Here is a 21,442-nt window from a genome sequence, read left to right as displayed (position 1 = left end):
TCTGGTTATCGTTATTTGATGCACGTTTTCTTACTTTGTGCTTGTCTGTGTTTCTTATGGCCAGTGTTGGCTTAGGCATTGCTGACCTATGCAAACCTGATTATAATTTACAGGAATAACAACATTTTAACAAGATTTCCAGCATCCGCAGTATTTTGCTATTGTATAATTTACAGGAATTCTCTATTACATTACTTCTTTATCATTACTACAGTAACGGAATTCTGATCAGACCTCCACTCGGGTTTGAAATACAAAATAGAAATACCGGCTGGATTGTTCGTTGTAGCCTGCTGTCCAATGTAAACAGTGTCCACAAAGAAATCCTGGCCTGATGTGTCTTTGTACAGATAGAGCGCATTGAACAAGAAGTTGCTTCCTCTAGGAAACCTGGACTGCACAAGGTTAAGCAAGTTGATGCAGGTGTAGGACCATCTAGAACCAAGAGGCACTCAGTTAAGGTTCTGTGTAGCCCAGCATATCAAAGCCTCAACATCTAATCTCTCTCAAGTTAAATAACCAGAAACATACAGATAAAGGTGTGGTTGGGGGGGGGATTTTCAACTTGTCAAACTGATTTTAATGGAGTTGAAATTCAGACTGTTTCTACAACCTGAACACCAGTTTTACCCCCAGGTGGGAAGTTGAATATCTACCCCAAGGTCTCTCCCGTGAAGGTGCCTCTGAAAGCAGAGGTATCCAGACTTTTACATCTGTGGGCTACATAGGTACAGATGGAGGCTTGGTGTCACTCCATGTTCCCATCAATACCCATAGAACCTCAAGTGGCTGGGGTCTGATTTAGGATTGATCCACCAAGGAAATAACATCCTTTTCCAAACCTCCTGGCCCACAAAATGTATATGGAGCAAAGCAGCAAATAAGTATAAGGGTTTCTGAGGCAGAGGTTGGACACCCAGTGTCCTAAAGGGTTTCCGTTCACTTCTGACCAATCTAACAAGTTTTCTCAGATCATTAATTGGGGGGGAATTCTCTCCTTTTGGTGGGGGGGAGCGGGGAGTGTGAGGGGTTATTTAGGATCGAGCTTCTCTCATGTACAGTAGAACAACTATGCAGTCACTTTGCCTTTCACCACCTCAGGACGTCCCAAAGCGCTTTGCAGCCAATAAAGCACTTTTTGAAATGCAGTCACTGTTGTAATCTGGGAAATGTGGCAGTCAATTTTGCGCACAGTAAAGTTCCACAAACAGCAATGAGATAAATGACCAGATAATCTGTTTTAGTGATATTGATTGAGGGATAAATATCGGCCCGGAAACCAGGAGAACTTTCTGCTTACATAAGAACACAAGAAATAGGAGCAGGAGTCGGCCATTCGGCCCCTCGAGCCTGCTCCGCCATTCAGTAAGATCTTGGCTGATCTTCTACCTCAACTCCACTTTCCTGCACTATCCCCATATCCCTCGATTCCCTTAATATCCAAAAATCTATCAATCTCTGTCTTGAATATACTCAATGACTGAGGCTCCACAGCCCTCTGGGGTAGAGAATTCCAAAGATTCACCACCCTCGGAGCGAAGAAACTTCTCCTCATCTCAGTCCGAAATGGCCGGCCCCTTATTCTGAGACTATTTCCCCCAGTTCTAGACTCCTCAGCCAGGGGAAACATCAACCCAGCATCTACCCTGTCAAGCCCCTTAATTTCCTTTGAAATAGTGCCATGGGATCGTTAACATCCACCTGGGAGAGCAGACGGGGCCTCGGTTTATCGTCTCATCCGAAAGACGGCAACTCTGACAGTGCAGCACTCCCTCAGTACTGGCACTGGGAGTGTCCGCCTGGATTATGGGCTCAAGTCTCTGGAGTGGGGCTTTGAACCCACAATGTTCTTGTGTTTTGAGACGGTCATGAAAGGCGTTATATAAATACAAGTTCTTTCTCCTTTCTTTCTAACCGATAGTTCTGTTTTGCTGCAAATATTATAAAATGCAGTGCTTTAGACTTTCCTCACTCTCCCAATGATAAAGGACATAAGTTAAAAACTAAACTTTAAAGGGCCATTTTACTGAGGCGCAGCTCCAATGCCGCGTCTCGTTCTATCAGCGCTCCCATCGAGCGAGCCTTCATGCCGAGAGTGGAGCTTACCTTCTAATCTATCGCTTCTCGTTTCTGAAGACAATTATTAGTTACTTTTATCTTGCCGGCAAATAGCATTTAGACCGTGCCATTTATCGAATGGGTAAATCTGGCAGATACAGCAATATTTGGAGAGTGTAAAATAAAACCCAAATTAAATAATATTTAAGCATCAATACTTACTGATTCTCTTGAGCAAAATTGTATTGGAACTGAGTATTCATTTGAATTCTTGTACCTTCATTATTGTAATTGAACGACAGATGAAAATAATTTCTCAAAGCACCTTTATATGCAAAACAAATCTGAACACACAGTTAAAGTCACATTAGCCGCACTGTTCTTTATTATTAGTATTTCATATCTAATAGCCACTTACTTAAAAACTGTGTAGAAAGACATCATTGTACAGATTCTATAGCATTGATCATTGCATCAAGCAGAATAAATGTACGGCAAACAGTCACAAGAGTCTAAGTCAATCAAGATTTATATTAACTATTTTTAAAATCACGCAAAGGAAATGAAGTTTGTAATGATCTAACTACAGGGGTTTGGAATTTCCTCCTTGGCCACAACCTGGAGTTAGACCCGGAAATACGTCCAACACGCGCCCGCTCTGCCAAAGTGAAGTTACGTCCAAGTACCCTCCCAATCTCATTAGAATACGCCCTGTCTTTAACTGGGTGTAAATCAGAGTAAACAAATCAGGGGCCAAGGAAAGCGTCCAACCCACACTGCATAGTTCTTCTTTAAGAATGAAAATTTATGCTTCAACTCATTGAACCATCAACTTTGCAGCTGGCAATTCTGCAACTTTGCAAAAGCCAAAGTTGTTTGAGAATTCCCCTACCCTCCTCCCCATTCCTCCTGAGGGTGCCAACAGCAGCCCCCTCCTACCTTACTCAAGCCTCATTTCTTCAGCTGTGAGCCTAGGCGGCAAATGTCAGCAGGCTATTGATCCAGGGGAGCATCACGGATGAGCCTGTTCCCAGCAGCGATTGTTGGGTAGCTGGACACTGGGGCCAAATACAGCGTCGAAGATCAAGCAGGGATGGAAGCTGGGAGCTTCGTCGCCTGTATGGTTCAGTACCATAGCAGGTAGTCCCCATAGCTACAGAGCCATTAAGGAAACGAGTTTATATATATATATAAAAAAAGTGGGCCTATATTTTAGAAGAATGAGAGGTGATCTCATTGAAACGTATAAAATTCTTAGTGGGCTTGACAGGGTAGATGCTGAGAGGATGTTCCCCCTGGCTGGAGAGTCTAGAACTAAAAGAAAGACTTGCATTTCTATAGCACCTTTCACGACCACTGGATGTCTGAAAGCGCTTTACAGCCAATGAAGTACTTTTGGAGTGTAGTCACTGTTGTAATGTTGTAACCAGGGGTCACAGTCTCAGGATAAGGGGTCGGCCATTTAGGACTGAGATGAGAAGGAATTTCTTCACTCGGAGGGTTGTGAATCTTTGGAATTCTCTACCCCAGAGGGCTGTGGAGGCTCAGTCGTTGAGTATATTCAAGGATGAGGTCGATAGATTTTGTACACTAAGGGAACCAAGGGATATGGGGATAGTGCAGGAAAGTGGCGATGAGGCAGAAGATCAGCCATGATCTTACTGAATGGCGGAGCAGGCTCGAGGGGCCGAATGGCCGACTCCTGCTCCTATTTCTTATGTTCTTATTTATAGACCTGCCATGAACATTTCAAGGAGCAGTGTCATGAGCTCTATGGGTCAAATGGAGATGGACATGAGTTTGTAGCTAGAAACCAGTCGATCGGTAACAGGAATAAGCACCAGTCTCCAATATCTGCCATTCTTTTCAGAGTAACAGTATAAGGAAACCACTACAAATGCAGCTTGTATCGGATGACAACGTACTTCAAGAACTGTTTTCATTTGTCTCCAGGCAGCTTAGGTCTCACCTGTTTGTACACGGTTAACGAAACTGGATGACGATATTGTGTGAAGCCAAACAAAGACCTGGGGTTTTTTACAGCGTATCGCCCACAGAAAGCATCGGTTTCGACTGTCACCTGGCCACCTTCATAGTCGGTGTCCTACAAGGTAAGGAGGGAAACGAGAAACGACATTCTATTGATGGCCTCGGGACTAATAATCCAGAGAACGTGAGTTCAAATCCCACCGTGGGCAGTTGGAGAATTTGAATTCAGTTTATAAAAATTTGGAAATAAAAAGCTCAGTAAAAGTGACCGTGAAGCCGTCGGATTGTCGTAAAAAGCCAACTGGTTCATTAATGTTCTTTAGGGAAGGGAACCTGCCGTCCTTACCCTGTCTGGGCCTATATGTGACTCCAGTCCCACTCCAGCGTGGTTGACTCTTAACTGCCCTCTGACGTGGCCCAGCGAGACACTCAGTTGTATCTCCACTGTCTCAATGGTAACTAGGGATGGGCAATAAATGCCAGCCTTGCCAGCGACGCCCACATCCCGAAAATTAATTTTAAAATTACAATTTTAATATTAGGCTCAATTGAATATTCATCATTCAAGCAGCACGGAAATCCATTTTATTGAATGGTCTCATTTTATCAGCACTATTTGATGGGCGGGTGTATAACGGGCGGGTGTATAACTGGGGGGTGTATAACGGGCGGGTGTATAACGGGCGGGTGTATAACGGGCGGGGTGTATAACGGGCGGGGTGTATAACGGACGGGGTGTATAACGGGCGGGTGTATAACGGGCGGGTGTATAACGGGCGGGGTGTATAACGGGCGGGGTGTATAACGGGCGGGTGTATAACGGGCGGGGTGTATAACGGGCGGGTGTATAACGGGCGGGGTGTATAACGGGCGGGGTGTATAACGGGCGGGTGTATAACGGGCGGGTGTATAACGGGCGGGGTGTATAACGGGCGGGTGTATAACGGGCGGGTGTATAACGGGCGGGGTGTATAACGGGCGGGGTGTATAACGGGCGGGTGTATAACGGGCGGGGTGTATAACGGGCGGGTGTATAACGGACGGGGTGTATAACGGGCGGGGTGTATAACGGGCGGGTGTATAACGGGCGGGTGTATAACGGGCGGGTGTATAACGGGCGGGGTGTATAACGGGCGGGGTGTATAACGGGCGGGTGTATAACGGGCGGGTGTATAACGGGCGGGTGTATAACGGGCGGGTGTATAACGGGCGGGTGTATAACGGGCGGGTGTATAACGGGCGGGGTGTATAACGGACGGGGTGTATAACGGGCGGGTGTATAATGGGCGGGGTGTATAACGGATGGGGTGTATAACGGGCGGGCGGGGTGTATAACGGGCGGGTGTATAACGGGCGGGGTGTATAACGGGTGACCTATCCGATATTGCCAATTTTCCACATTGATAACAAATAAAATAGAAACTCTGACAAAATGTGAACGGTAAAATAATTTCCTGCAGCGTCATTCTATCCTACTGAAGCTAAAAAGCCACCAAGAAAGAACTTGCATTTATGTAGCCAATGAAGTACTTTGGAAGCGTAGGGAAATATGTCAGCCGATTTGAGCACAGCAAGGTCCCACAAACAGAAATGAAATAAATGACCAGTCAATCTGTTTATGGTGATGTTCGTTACGGGAGGTATGCTGGCCAGGGCACCAGGAGAACTCTTCTTTGAAATACTGTTAGGAGATTTTTAGCATCCATCTGAACAGGCAGGCTGGGCTTTGTTTAATGTTTTAATCAAAAGATGGCACCTCTGACAGTGCAGCGCTCCCTCAGGACAGCCCCTCCGACAGTGCAGCGCTCCCTCAGTACTGCCCCTCCGACAGTGCAGCGCTCCCTCAGTACTGCCCCTCTGACAATGCAGCGCTACCTCAGTACTGCCCCTCTGACACTGCAGCGCTACCTCAGTACTGCCCCTCTGACAGTGCAGCCCTCCCTCAGTACTGCCCCTCCGACAGTGCAGCGCTCCCTCAGTACTGCCCCTCCGACAGCGCGGCACTCCCTCAGTACTGCCCCTCCGACAGCGCGGCGCTCCCTCAGTACTGCCCCTCCGACAGTGCGGCGCTCCCTCAGTACTGCCCCTCCGACAGTGCGGCGCTCCCTCAGTACTGCCCCTCCGACAGTGCGGCGCTCCCTCAGTACTGCCCCTCCGACAGTGCGGTGCTCCCTCAGTACTGCCCCTCTGACAGTGCGGCGCTCCCTCAGTACTGCCCCTCTGACAGTGCGCCGCTCCCTCAGTACTGCCCCTCTGACAGTGCGGCGCTCCCTCAGTACTGCCCCTCTGACAGTGCGGTGCTCCCTCAGTACTGCCCCTCTGACAGTGCGGTGCTCCCTCAGTACTGCCCCTCCGACAGTGCGGCGCTCCCTCAGTACTGGCTCTCCCACAGTGCGGTGCTCCCTCAGTACTGGCCCTCTGACAGTGCGGCGCTCCCTCAGTACTGCCCCTCCGACAGTGCGGTGCTCCCTCAGTACTGCCCCTCCGACAGTGCAGCGCTCCCTCAGTACTGGCTCTCCCACAGTGCAGTGCTCCCTCAGTACTGCCCCTCTGACAGTGCGGTGCTCCCTCAGGACTGCCCCTCCGACAGTGCGGTGCTCCCTCAGTACTGCCCCTCCGACAGTGCAGCGCTCCCTCAGTACTGGCTCTCCCACAGTGCGGTACTCCCTCAGTACTGCCCCTCTGACAGTGCGGTGCTCCCTCAGTACTGCCCCTCTGACAGTGCGGCGCTCCCTCAGTACTGGCTCTCCCACAGTGCGGTGCTCCCTCAGTACTGCCCCTCTGACAGTGCGGTGCTCCCTCAGTACTGCCCCTCCGACAGTGCAGCGCCCCCTCAGTACTGCCCCTCTGACAGTGCAGCGCTCCCTCAGTACTGCCCCTCCGACAGTGCAGCGCTCCCTCAGTACTGCCCCTCTGACAGTGCGGTGCTCCCTCAGTACTGCCCCTCCGACAGTGCAGCGCTCCCTCAGCACTGCCCCTCCGACAGTGCGGCGCTCCCTCAGTACTGCCCCTCCGACAGTGCAGCACTCCCTCAGGACTGACCCTCCGACAGTGCAGCGCTCCCTCAGGACTGACCCTCTGACAGTGCAGCGCTCCCTCAGTACTGCCCCTCCGACAGTGCAGCGCTCCCTCAGTACTGCCCCTCCGACAGTGCAGCGCTCCCTCAGTACTGCCCCCCGACAGTGCAGCGGTCCCTCAGTACTGCACTGGGTGTGTCAGCCTGGATTATATGCTCAGGTCACTGGAGTGGGGCTTGAACCCACAGCCTTCAGACTCTGAGGCGAGTGGTCAATACGAAGCCATGTTTTCAGGACAGTGTGTAATATATTGAAAGTGAGATTTGATCCTTTGTCGATTTTTATTTTGGACACATACCTTGGATAAGCCGTTTTCAAAATCGTTGAAGTATTTGACTGCAAATCCCTTTTTGTAGCCAATTATGTAGTCTGGACATTTTACACCCACTAATTCTTCTAAAGCAGCTTTGACCTGCAATGAAAGATTTTAATGAGCATAATTCTGAAGATCCTTACTTACTCGTGCTGGCCAAGCCAGCCTCAGCTTCTCGCCACCTTTTAGCCCTTTCCTCTCACTAGCTGCACCAGAAATTTGTATTAGGCAAATCACCAAACAGGCAATAGCAAATTCACATCAAATGACACACGTCTTATGCACATAAAACCATTCATCAGCGAGGGGTAATGATCCGGGAGCTCTGTCTGAAAGAATGAAAAGTGGATTTGAACTTTGCTGGCTGAATCTGTTTCTAAGGATAGGAATTTAGGCCCCCAAGTGATATTACAACACGGTTATGGTAAGGTTATTTCCAAAAAAAACATGATTCGGTTTCTTACAAATACAGAAATTGGCCCAGATTTCGCTACCAAAATCACGGTGAGTTTAATGGCGCTCGCCGTGATTTACGTGTAAATCGTCCAGCAACATGTGGAGCGGGAAGAGATTACCCATGAGCTGTGATTCGCCACAAGTTGGTGGACGCTCCGCCGTCAGCCTCGCAATTATGGCAGCTCGCCCTCAACCTCCCCGTGAGTTTCAAGCATTTGCGCCGTGAATACCTGTTAAACTCGCCGCAGAAAGTTCGGGGCATCGAACCGTCTCCGGCTCCAGAATTTTTGCCTCCACTGCGCCACCTAGCGGACCATTCCAAGTCATTGCACCGTCGCTGTTCACCGGGGCACAATGGCCACTAACTGCAATAGGCATGGTGCAATCGTGAACTATATTACAGACAAACTCAGGAGACCGATGCACATAACCAGGTGGCACGCACCTCATTAACAGTTGCGGTATGTGAAAGGGGTCTGGAATTGACCCCATCCAGGGCCAGTGTAAAAGATTCCATGCTGGGCTTCCCTTTGGTTTGTTCCACCACTTCGATGGTGACATTAATTCCTCCCAGAACCTCATACTGAAGTAAATCGAAGTCCCCTGTACAGGAACAATTGGAAATAAATGTTAAAAATGCAAGAAAGGGGCTTTTTTTGATTCCATTAGATTTTTTCCCCCCATGTTTGTTTATCTTGTGATTGTAACTGTGGATATTGGGTGAGGATGGGTATTGGCTCAGCTATGATTCCCCCCCCCCACACAGTTGCGTGCTCTGGTGACACTTATTCTCTTGATTCATGCATGTTCGCACACTCAGTCGGTGCGACTGGTTTCGAAATGGCTGAAGGGGTCGGAAAAAGAAAGACTTGCATTTATATAGCGCCTTCCACGACCACCGGACGTCTCAAAGTGCTTTACAGCCAATGAAGTACTTTTGAAGTGGAGTCGCTGTTGTAATGTGGGAAACGCAGCAGCCAATTTGCGCACAGCAAGCTCCCACAAACAGCAATGTGGTAATGATCAGATAATCTGTTTTTGTTATGCCGGTTAAGGAATTTTCCAGCGTATTTTTATTCCCTTATCGGCCCTGGGTTCTTTCTCTGGTTTTCTGCCCCTCCCAGGAGATTACACGGCTGCGGGGTGTTATGGGAAGAAACGTTTAGTCACGAAAGTCCAGCCATTGGGGTGCGGGGCAGGCTCGACGGGCCAGCTGGTCTTTTCCTGCCCATCATTTTCGTAGGTTGATATGAAGAGCGGTCACTCTTCCAACATAAGGTAGCAGAGCGCCCATCGACCAGCAAGAGTCACCAACTTTAGAAGGCGGGAGGAGAAAACAAGAGTTGGGGGGGAGGCGGGGAAGTAATTAGAAAGGATGTTTCCAGGATGCCTCCACAGTCAAGTCCGAACAAAGAATGAAACACTAAGCCCTGGAGAATAAATCCAAGCTGCACTAGGTCACTGAGCCATGCATTTCAGTCACTCCTGTGAAGAAACATTCAGAGAAACTGACTGGGATGAGATGTACATTACCTCTTGTGGAGATGAAGGTCACTGTGTAGGTAAAGCCTTGGCCGATTGCCGTGCTCAACACTTTAACCTCATCCGGTCTAATTGACCACAGATCATTTAATGCTTGCTGAATCTGATTGGCTGAAGCATCCACAGGCAGAACACCTGAGGAGAGGGAGGAAAAAATATAGTCCAGAATCAACACCTCAAAATAAACAAAGTGATCTCCTGGAGCAATTGTCTATCGGCCTGAATCTTAGAAAAGGGAGAGTATTATTACACCCTGGATATATAAAGGAAAAGAACTTGCATTCATACAGCGCCTTTCACATCCTCGGGACATCACAACGTGCTTCACCCCCAGAGAATGACTTTTTAAGTGTTGTTTAGTAGGCAGCCAATTTCCACAGCACGGTCCCACAAACAGTAAATAAGATATGTGACCAGATAATCTGTTTCGGTGGCATTGATTGAAGGAGAAATATTGACCAGGACACCAGGGAGAATATTGACCAGGACATAAGAACATAACATAAGAAATAGGAGCAGGAGTCGGCCATTTGGCCCCTCGAGCCTGCTCCGCCATTCAACAAGATCATGGCTGATCTTCTACCTCATCTCCACTTTCCCGCCTGATCCCCATATCCCTGATTCCCTTCATTCCCCAAAACATTATCAACCTCTGTCTTGAATATACTCAACAACTGAGCATCCATAGCTCTCTAGGGTAGAGAATTCCAGGTTCACAACCCTCTGAGTGAAGAAATTTCTCCTCATCTCAGTCCTAAATGGCCGACCCCTTATTCTGTGACTGTGACCTCTGGTTCTAGACTCCCCAGCCAGGGGAAACATTTTCCCAGCATTAACCCTGTCAAGCCCTGTAAGAATTTTATATGTTTCAATTAGATCACCTCTCATTCTTCTAAACTCCAGAGAATATAGGCCTAGTCTACTCAACCTCTCCCCATAGGACAATCCCCCCATCCCAAGAACCAGTCTGGTGAACCTTCGCTGCACTCCCTCTAAGGCAAGTATATCCTTCCTTAAGTAAGGAGACCAAAACTGTACACAGTACTCCTGGTATGGCCTCACCAATGTCCTGTATAACTCTTATACTCTAATCCCTTGGTAACAAAAGGCTAACACACCATTTGCTTTCCTAATTGCTTGCTGTACCTGCAGGTTAACTTCCTGTGATTCATGTACAAGGACACCCAGGTCCCTCTGAGTGCAAATATTTCCCAGTCTCTCACCATTCAAAAAATATTCTGCTTTGTTGTTTTTCCTACTAAAGTGGATAACTTCACACTTCCCCACATTGTATTCCGTTTGCCATGTTCTTGCCCACCCAGTCCACCTGTCTATATCTCTCTGCAGCCTCTTTGCGTCCTCCTCATAGCTTACTTTCCCACCTAACTTTGTACCATCAGCAAACTTGGATATGTTACACTCACTCCCCTCAACTAAGTCATTGACACTGATTGTAAATAGCTGAGGCCCAAGCACTGATCCTTGCGGTACCCCACCAGTTACAGCCTGCCAACCTGAATTAGTCCCGTTTATTCCTACTCTCTGTTTTCTGTCCGTTAACCAATCCTCAATCCATGCTAATATATTACTCCCAATCCCATGAGTCCTAATTTTGTGAAATAACCTCTTCGGTGGTACCTTATCGAATGCTTTTTGAAATTCCAAATACACTACATCCACTGGTTCCCCCTTATCCATCCTACTAGTTACATCTTCAAAAAATTCTAACAGATTTGTCAAACACGATTTCCCTTTCTTGTGCTAGCTCCCTTCCCTCGAGTTTCTTCGCCGGGAGCTAGCAGAAGCCAAGCGCAGGCAGCGCAAGGAGCGCACGTCAACCCAGGCACCCCACCCACCCGCCCCTTCAACCACCGTCTGCCCCACCTGTGACGGGGACTGTGGGTCCCGCATCGGACTCATCGGTCACCTGCGAACTCATTTTTAATGTGGAAGCAAGTCATCCTCGGTTCCGAGGGACTGCCTAAGAAGAAGAAGGAATATACTTATAAAACACCTTGGGATTTTCCTTTATTTTGCCTGCCAGTGTTTTTTCATGCCCCCTCTTCACTCTCCTAATTTCTTTTTTAAGTGCCCCCCTGCACTTTCTATACTCCTCTAGGGCTTCCACTGTTTTTAGTTCTTTGTATCTGCCAAAAGCCTCCCTTTTTTTCCTAATCCATTCTTGTATATCCCTTGACATCCAGGGTTCCCTGGGCTTGTTGGTCCCACCCTTGACCTTTACGGGAACATGTGGGCGTTGTACTCTCTCTATTTCCTTTCTGAAAGACTCCCACTGCTCTGATCTGGATTTTCCTACAAGTAGCTGATCCTAGTCCACTTTGGCCAGGTCCTGCCTTATCATATTAAAATCAGCCTTCCCCCAATTTAGAACCTTTATTTCCGGTCCATCTTTGTCCTTTTCCATGACTACCTTAAATCTCACCAAATTATGGTCACTGTCACCAAAATGCTCTCCTACTGACACTTCTACCACTTGCCCGGCTACATTCCCTAGAATTAGGGCCAGTACCGCCCCCTCTCTTGTAGGACTTTCTATATGCTGGCTCAAAAAGCTCTCCTGGATGCACTTTAAGAATTCCGCACCCTCTAAACTACCTTCCAATCCTTGGGGACTGTTCTAGAATCTAGAGAATTCTGGAAGATTAATACCAGTGCATCCACTGTCTCTGCAGCTACCTCTTTTAAAACCCTAGATGCAGGTCGTCAGGTCCAGGGGATTTGTCGCCACTTAGTCCCATTAATTTCTCCAGTACTATGTCTTTGCTTATATTGATTTCTTTAAGTGCCTCATTCTCTCTAGACCCTTGGTTCCCCATTATTTCCGGAATGTTTTTTGTGTCTTCTACCATGAAGACAGATACAAAGTATTTTTTTAATGTCTCTGCCATTTCCTTGTTGCCTATTCTTCTGTCTCCACCTCTAATGGGCCCACCTTTACTTTCACTAATCTCTTCCTATTTACATACCTATACAGGTAGACTATCCTTTATCCGCACTTCCGAAAACCGAAAACCTCTGAAAACCGAAAGTTTTTCGTGGAGCGTAAGTCGTGCGCACGACATGACCCGAGTGGCGCCAAACATGACAGGAGTGGTCCGGGAGCTCTGCCTTTCCCTGTGAGCAGGGCAGAGGGTCACAGAATTCCCTCCTGGGTAGGAGATTGCAGGCCGAGCCGGGCAGTGTGAAGGAGATACCGGGAGAGTGAACCCAACAATACAGCGGCCCGTCCGATAGCTGCAGCGGCCCGTCCGATAGTCTTTTCTCCCCCCACCCCCCGACCTGATTTGCGGGCCAGCTTAGTGTAAGAGTCAGCCGATATCCGGCTTTCCCACAACTGGCGGCGGCAGTCGAGCCCCAGACCCCTGCTAAGTCAAGGAATTCCGATACGGAGCAGGGGGAGCCAGAAACCTTGATCTAACGGCAGAAATCAGCAGCCGTTTTGTTAGTTTTTTTTTCTTCCCCTAGCAGTTTTTTATTCTTCCCCTAGCAGTTTTTTTAAACAGTCAGGCAGTGGAAAGAGTCTCTGTAGCTTAGCAACAGCTTCAGAGACGCTTCCAAGGCAGGGCCCGAGTGTTTACAAGCTGTTGCTAAGCAACAGTGTTTGTTGTCAGATACCGAGATGAAAACCTTCTGAAATCCGAAAAATTCCAAAAACCGAAACACAGCTGGTCCCAAGGTTTTCGGATAAAGGATAGTCTACCTGTACTAACATTTACAATCTGTTTTTATGTCTCTTGCTAATTTACTCTCATATTCTTTTTTCTCTTTCCATATCAATTTCTTGGTCCTCCTTTGCTGAATTCTAAAATCCTCCTAATCCTCAGGTTTACTGCTCTTTTCGGCAACATTTTAAACCTCTTCTTTTGATCTAATACTATCTTTAACTTCTCTTGTTAGCCATGGTTGGACCACTTTTCCTGTGGGCTTTTTGTGCCTTAAAGGAATGTATATTTGTTGTAAATTATGTATTAATTCTTGAAATGCTAGCCATTGCTTGTCTACCGTCATACCTTTTAATGTAGTTTCCCAATCTACCTTAGCCAACTCGCCCCTCATACCTACATAGTTTGCTTTGTTCAGATTTAAGACCCTAGTTTTGGATTTAACTAAATCACTTTCAAACTCAATATAAAATTCTACATATTGTGGTCACTCTTCCCTAAAGGTCCCTTAACTACGAGGTTATTAATTAACCCTTTCTCATTACACAATAATAGATCTAAAATAGCTTGTTCCCTAGTTGGTTCCTCAAAATACTGATCTAGAAAACTATCTTGTATACATTCCATGCATTCGTCAGGGAGAATATTGACCAGGATACCAGAAAGAACTCCCTGCTCTTCTTCAAATGAGACCTTTTACATCTACTTGAACAGACATGCTGGGTCTTGATTTAACATCTCATTCAAAAGACAGCAGTAAGTTATGTGCCAGCCTAGAATACATGCACCCACAACATTCTAACTCAGAAACAAGCATGCGGAGCACAGCTCAACACTAACAAGAGCCCTTTAACATGTTCTATTAAGACCAACTTATAAAGACAGAGATCTAGATGGGTCACAAACTTGTAATTTGATTCCCTGCCATAGCAAGACCAGAAGTTAGCTAATCAATAAATAATTCAGTGTCTAAATTATACGTAATTTGCTTCCAATAATTCCACAATTATTTAGGGATGAGTCTGTCTAATGACATGAACAATTGGGTATATTTAGCATTCATTGAAAGATATATTGTTGTAGTAAATGTACATGTGCCCTAATTCCCAGCAGTTTGGAGTCTCTGCTTGATGGTAATGCTTATCGGTAAAGTTATTAAGATCCAATTAAGCTAATTAGGACTCGAACAGTGGAATTAGTGGTTACAGGCAATGTTCAATATTCCAGTATTAACAACTGATGGGCATTTAGTCTGGATGTAAGTGGGCCTTGATCTTAGAGTGCTATAAAGAGCTCACCAGAGCATTTTCCAGTCAGCGTACTCCAGCGGGAGCAACTGAACACCAGAATGAAGGTTAAAAACTTGGCAGGAACACAAAGTACCAATTTATAAAGATCCCAACACTAGCTCCATCAGTAGATAATGGCTGTACTGCTTCCGTCCAGGTAATCAGCTCCAAAATGGATTATGTTAAAAATTAGAATCATGGAATCATATAGCACAGAAGGAGGCCATTCTGCCCATCCTGCCTGTGCTGGCTCTTTGAAAGAGCGACCCAATGGTTAGGATTTGGAATGCACTGCCTGATAGGGCGATGGATACAGATTCAATAGTAGTCTTCAAAAGGGAATTGGATAAATGCTCGAAGGAGAAAAAGATTGCAGGGTTATTGGGAAAGAGCGGGGGAGTGGGACTAACTGGGAGAGCTCTTTGAAAGAGCCGGCACAGACTCGATGGGCCGAATGGCCTCCTTCTGTGCTGTACTGTTCTATGATTCGATGAATTAGTCCCACTCCCCTGCTCTTTCCCCATAGCTTGCAATTTTTATTCCTTTTCAAGTAGTTATCCAATTCCCTTCTGAAAGTTATTGAAGCTGCTTCCACCGCCCTTTCAGGCAGTGCGTTCCAGATCACAACAACTCGCGGCGTAAAGAAAATTCTCCTCATCTCCCCTCTGGTTCTTTTGCCAATTATCTTAAATCTGTGTCCTCTGGTTACCGACCCGCCTGCCGGTGGAAACAGTTTCTCCCTATCTAATCCATCAAAACCCCAGATAATTTTGAACACAAATTGCAAAGTGAATGAAAATATTTCATTGATTTCACTATTAAAGTTTTGTCAGTCAACCAGATTTACGGTACCAATATCTTCAATGTCTATACAAAGTAATTTTATGTGTTTATATATTTTTTAAAGTGTGATGCGTTTATGAACTGTTATTGTGTGTTAGAACGTTGGGAACTGAAAAACTTCAAGCATTTTAAGGCGTGTTAATTCAGTGAAACATTATGCATTTACAGGAAACTATTATCCGGCACCGACGGGACCGGCGTGGTGCCGGTTTATCAAAAAGTCCGGATTACAGAGAGGTATAGTTAAAAGGTACGATAGCGCCATACACAGCAACAAATCCAGGCTTCCCTGTTGCTTAGCAACATGTGCAGGAACTCCCGCCACAGACCAAGCGTCCCTGTTGCTTAGCAACAAGTGCAGGAACCCCGATTGCACAGCCACAGATCCAGGAACTGAAGAAGGCCCAGCAGCGCCTATATTTCCTAAGGAGGCTGAAGGGATGTAACCTGTCACCCCTGATCCTCTCTAACTTTTACCGCTGCACAATAGAGAGCATCCTGATGAACTGTATCACAGTATGGTATGGCAGCTGTAGCTACTATGACCGGAAAGCCGTGCAGCGGGTAGTCAAAACTGCCCAACGCATTACCGGCACCCGGCTACCGACCATAGAGCACATATACCAGAAACGCTGTTTACGGAGGTCACGGTCCATCATCAAAGTCCCTACCCACCCCAGCCACAGTCTGTTCGCCCTCCTGCCATCTGGGAGACGCTACAGATGCATTCGCACCCGAACGACCAGATTTAGGAACAGCTTCTTTCCCAGGGCTGTCATCCTACTGAACTCCACAAATAAACTCTAAAGCCTGCACATCTGCCAATGCACTTTATTATGTTTATGTTAATGTTAATGTATTACAAGCCAAATGAATGTTGAATGTTTAAATGTCTCCAAATGTACACTCTCGGGAGCCGCAAGCCTACGTTTTGTTGTACTGCACTTGTGCACTAACAATGACAATAAATATGATTATATGAAGTAAAACTTACCTGAACCTACTCCTGAATTTTGCCGGTTAACAGAGATTTCCGGTTATTTAGGTGCCGGTAAATCGAGAGTTTCCTGTACATAGTTTACATTGAGTAGCAAGTGAAAAAGGCACCTTGCACATACCAGACTGAAACTGAAAGCTCTGCGCATCGTGAGGTATCTCACAGCCTGGTGCCTGTATTAAAAACTGAAAGAAAGGGCGGTGGACGATTGGGATACTGTTGAGTTTCCAGTTCCACCTGGCTCCAGAAGGAACTTTTTTTTTTGAACAATCTTACCTTTCAGCTGAAGTACCTGGAGCGGAGCAAACCCAGGCTCCTGGGATATCCAATCTCTGCCAGGGGGCCCAAAACAGGCGTTGGGCACCTTGTTTAACCTATTTCCCTTAGCAGAGGGGTCAAAAACCAGGGGGCACAGATTTAAAGTAATTGGTAGGAGGTTTAGAGGGGATTTGAGAGGAAATGTCTTCACCCAGAGGGTTGTGGGGGTCTGGAATCACTGCCTGAAAGGGTGGTAGAGGCAGAAACCCTAACCACATTTAAAAAGTGCTTGGATGTGCACTTGGGATGCTGTAACCTGCAGGGCTACGGACCAAGAGCTGGGAAGTGGGATTGGGCTGGAGAGCTCTTTGTTGGCCGGCGCGGACACGAGGGGCTGAAATGGCTTCCTTCCATGCTGTAACTTTCTATGATTCTATGATATGTAAGGGGCCGAACATCTGGAAATTGGCCCGATCCCAAAAAACCTTGCTGTGAAGCTAGGAGGAGCAGGAGCGTTCCCCCCAACTCCACAGCCACCGCGATACCCCACCCCCTGCACTCCCCCTAGTGCTCGCTCCAATCTTCCCACCCACCCTCACACTCCCCACCCAGGACTTACCTTTGGGCCACTGCTGGCGACGGAAGCTGCCTGATTTCATGGAGCCAGGCACTAGCGGCTCGCGCACGAAACCTTAACGGGGCTTGGGCCCCAATTTCGGGACGGTCTCGGGCCCTCTCGGTTCAGGCATGGGCTGCCTGCACAGCGTCAAGTTTAGACCCGGAAACAGGGCCCAGGTGAATTTCTACCACACGCATTCAGAGTCAGCACAGCCGTGAGCTGATACTGTATTGACAGATGTTCCGGACGTCAATACTTTGCACAGTCTTCAAAGCGGCACGGCCAAATGCTGCGGCTGACCAACACCGAGGCGGGTACCACAGAGGCGGGTACCACCGAGGCGGGTACCACAGAGGCGGGTACCACAGAGACGGGTACCACAGAGGCGTGCAAACACAGCACTCTCCTGACACAACCCAAGGAAGTGTCAAAGCACCTTGGGACCTACCTGGACTGTATTACTCAAGGTCACTTCATGCAGTTCCTTCACACACAGAGCATGCAGAAGACAGTAAGGTTCTTTAACAGGCCCCTGTACAAAACCCCAAGCAAACTGTATTTATATAGCGCCTTTAACATAGTAAAATGTCCTAAGGTGCTTCAGGAGTGATTATCAAACAAAATTTGATACCAAGCTGCATAAAGAGAAATTAGGGCAGGTAACCAAAAGCTTGGTCAGAGAGGTAGGTTTTAAGGAGCGTCTTAAAGGAGGAGAGAGAGGCAGAGAGGTTTAGGGAGGGAATTCCAGAGCTTAGGGCCCAGGCAACTGAAGGCACGGCCACCAATGGTGGAGCAATTAAAATCGGGGGATGCTCAAGGGGCTAGAATTGGAGGAGCACGGCGTTCTCGGAGGCTTGTAGGGCTGGAGGAGAAGAAGGTTAATTGGCCCATACCTCTAGTTATATGTATGCTGCATTGGCCACCACTGTACCTGTGTGCTCCTGATTGTAGATGAGCCTGTACCAATGGTACGAACATGCACCAGATTCCTGGCACGGGCTGGTGATGGTGATTGTCTGAACCTCACTGATTGCACTTCCCATTGTCCAGTTCTCCAAGGTCAGAACCTAAAATTGCAAAATCAAACAGCACTAAATTGAAGCTGGCAACAAACGTCAGGTACAAAATGCAGAGACTTTTTTTTCATAGAATTAAATGAAGAAAAACTCATCAGAATCGGAAGGATATATTGTCCTTGGTGGGATGCGGAGGGGGGGAGGGGTTGGTGTGGGGGGTGCAGTGCAGATTCGCCAGATTTATACCGGGACTAAAAGGGTTAAATTCCGAGGACAGGTTGCATAGACTAGGCAGACAAATTTCCTGTTCCCATTAACTCCCGCAATCCAGCTATCTGCCGGCAAGGGAACTGCGCTAATGGGAATTCGAGATTCGGGACTGACCTGTTTCTCGTAGTCAACTTGAGAGTGTGTGCTGATGAGCTGGACTTCGTTGACAGAGTCTGCTGTCTGTTGCTCCGTGTAGGAGCTGCTATCCCTGTGCACACCAAGCTCAACAAAGGAAGACTCACTGTTTTCCTGCAGCACCACTTCAGTGTAATATCTGTGGAGTAACAAAAAAATTCCGGTTTGTGGTCAGTCTTCAGGAATTAAAAACAACACGCAGGAAAGGTACGGGAGCTCATTCCGCAATAGAATAAGGTTTGAAAGGCTTAGGTTTAAACCGCACTTCATCCCATCTCACAGAGACATCTGAAAGTGCTTTACACTATTGTTTTGTAGACAAGCACATCAGCCATCTTGCAGACAGCAAGATCCCACTAGCAGCAATAAGATGGATGGCCAGTTAATCTGTTTTTGGTGTTGTTGTTTGAGTGAGAGAGGAACGTTGCCCAGGACACCAGGGAGAACTCCCCCTGTTCTTCTACGAAATAGTGCTGTGGAATCTTTAAAATCCGCCTGAACTGAATGTCTCATCCAAAGGATGGTTGATGTTTCAACACAACTTACTCCTTTAGACCCGGATTGCCTTGCTGTGCCCTTCCCAGTGTTCGTTTCTGCTTCTAGGTTTCAACATTCAGACTTTGTTTTTCTTTTTTATCCCTTCAAGAAACTAAAGACCCTCACAAAACAGAGCGTATTCCACGGGTGATTCAACGAGCCGGGTTATGGGGTGGGGGGGTTTATTTTCACCCTCACCTCGTGGACAGTAATCTGGTGGATCGGACGCGCTCTGTGACAGAAACCGCTCCATATTTCATTTCCACTGATTTCATTGGGTGATCCGGTCTACCAGATTCCCTCCCAAGACTGCAAGATTGAAAACTATTGCCGTGGCCTCAGCTCCATGAACCAGAACAGTAGATGTGTGGAGGCACATATTTGAATTCAGCATTCCTGGAGCAGATGTTTGTGCACTGGGACTGCACATTGGGCTCATAATCCAGGCTGACACTCTAGTGCAGTGCTGAGGGAGTGCCGCATGGTTGGAGGTGCCGTCTTTCAGATTAAACGTTAAACCGAGGCCCCACCTGCCTATGCAAGTGAATATTTTAAAAATCCCGTGGCACTATGTGAAGAGGAGCAGGGAGTTTCCAAGTGTCCTGGCCAATATTTACTTCTCCAAGTAAAACACAGCACAGGAGGAGGCCATTTGGCCCTTTGCATCTGTGCCAGCTCTTTACCAGAGCAATCCAAAACTATCCCTGTTGCCCAGGTCTCGCTCCGTGTTCCTGTGCTTCTTCCACTTCAAATATTTATCCAATTTTCCCGTACAAGGTTTTTATTTATATATTCATTCATTCATGGGATGTGGGTGTCGCTGACTAAGCCAGCATTTATTGCCCATCTCTAGTTGCCCTTGCGAAGGTGGTGGTGAGCCGCCTTCTTGAACCGCTGCAGTCCGTGTGGTGAAGGTGCTCCCACAGTGCTGTTAGGGAGGGAGTTCCAGGATTTTGACCCAGCGACGATGAAGGATCAGCGATATACTTCTAAGTCAGGATGGTGTGTGACTTGGAGGGGAACATAGAAATATAGAAACATAGAAGATAGGAGCAGGAGTAGGCCATTCGGCCCCTCGAGCCTGCTCCGCCATTCAATGAGGTCATGGCTGATCATCCAAATTCAGTACCCTGTCCCTGCTTTCTCCCCATATCCCTTGATCCCTTTAGCCTTAAGAAATATATCTAACTCCTTCTTGAATATATTTAATGAATTGGCCTCAACTGCCTTCTGTGGTAGAGAATTCCACAGGTTCACCACTCTCTGGGTGAAGAAATTCCTCCTCATCTCTGTCCTAAATGGCTTACCCCTTATCCTTAAACTGTGACTTGGAGGTGATGGTGTTCCCATGCGCCTGCTGCCCTTGTCCTTCAAGGTGATAGAGGTCGCAGGTTTGGGAGGTGCTGCTGAAGTTGCAATGGTTTCTACCTTAACCACTCCCTGTGGGAAAGCATTCCCTGCTCCAACAACCCTCTGCATAAAGACATTTCTCCTAATCCCGCTCCTCCCTCTCTTAGTGGCAATCTTAAATTGATGTCCCCTTGGCCGTGAATTTCCTCAGAGCTGTTCCGTTCTGCTGCTGGAACTTTGCCGGAAGTGCGGCGGAAACCAATTATACTCTTGCACGGGCGGTTTCCATTGACAGCCAATCCACCCCCACCGACAGTGAAAAGCAGCCCCTCTGTGTTTATATCAAGTCAAGAGTTAAATGCCCCAAAAAGTGATCTTCGGGGCTGACATGTCCCTGTAAATTTAATTCATCGCCCTTTGACAGGGTGATTTTGAAGACAGTCACTTTTGGAAAGTATCAAGTGATCACTCGTGCAACCTACTGAGAAGTGCTGTATTAAAATGCCCCTACACCATAACGATTCGCACTCATTTTGTTTTCTTATTAATTCATGAGTAAGACTTTAGTACAGGAAACTTTCGATTTACCGGCACCTAAATAACCGGAAATCTCGGTTAACCGGCAAAATTCAGGAGTAGGTTCAGGTAAGTTTTATTACTTGCCTTCCTCTATCTGTTGCTGTGCAAGGGTGTGGCTGCAGCTGTTGCTAAGCTACAGAGACGCTTGGAACCTGTGGCCATTGTTCTGAAGCTGTTGCTAAGCAACAGGGTTTGTTGCTTTATACGGAGCTCTCAGCTCTGTATCTTTTACTATAGCTTTCGGTTATCCGGAATTTTTGATGAACCGGCACCACGTCGGTCCCGTCGATGCCGGATAAAAAAAAGTTTCCTGTAACTGCCTCATGACTCGCTATGTACTGGCGAGAGCTTTGTCCAACTGTTGTGCTTATCCCAGAGGTAGAGCCACAGTGGGTACATGACTCTACCCGTGGGGTACATTTATGGCACGG

The 21,442-nt window shown here is 47.2% G+C and overlaps 1 protein-coding gene across 1 annotated transcript in view; it reads right to left on the bottom strand.

The window, feature by feature from the left end:
- The window catches only part of pkhd1l1.1 (PKHD1 like 1, tandem duplicate 1), a 248,397-nt gene that overhangs the window by 192,917 nt on the left and 34,038 nt on the right, over positions 1 to 21,442 (bottom strand). Inside the window, exons 16-23 of the mRNA XM_085993995.1 lie at positions 18,525 to 18,684; positions 18,056 to 18,191; positions 9,427 to 9,570; positions 8,339 to 8,496; positions 7,423 to 7,536; positions 4,028 to 4,162; positions 2,281 to 2,402; positions 269 to 435 (exon numbers count right to left, since the gene is read on the bottom strand). Coding sequence (XP_085850121.1) covers positions 269 to 435; positions 2,281 to 2,402; positions 4,028 to 4,162; positions 7,423 to 7,536; positions 8,339 to 8,496; positions 9,427 to 9,570; positions 18,056 to 18,191; positions 18,525 to 18,684 — 1,136 coding nt within the window. The remainder of the gene's footprint in view (positions 1 to 268; positions 436 to 2,280; positions 2,403 to 4,027; positions 4,163 to 7,422; positions 7,537 to 8,338; positions 8,497 to 9,426; positions 9,571 to 18,055; positions 18,192 to 18,524; positions 18,685 to 21,442) is intronic.

This window comes from Somniosus microcephalus, chromosome 7 (genome assembly GCF_052327205.1).
Source record: "Somniosus microcephalus isolate GS21.2 chromosome 7, FLI_Smic_1.0, whole genome shotgun sequence".
Taxonomy (NCBI): Eukaryota; Metazoa; Chordata; class Chondrichthyes; order Squaliformes; family Somniosidae; genus Somniosus; species Somniosus microcephalus.
This window is presented reverse-complemented; position numbering and strand designations above follow the sequence as displayed.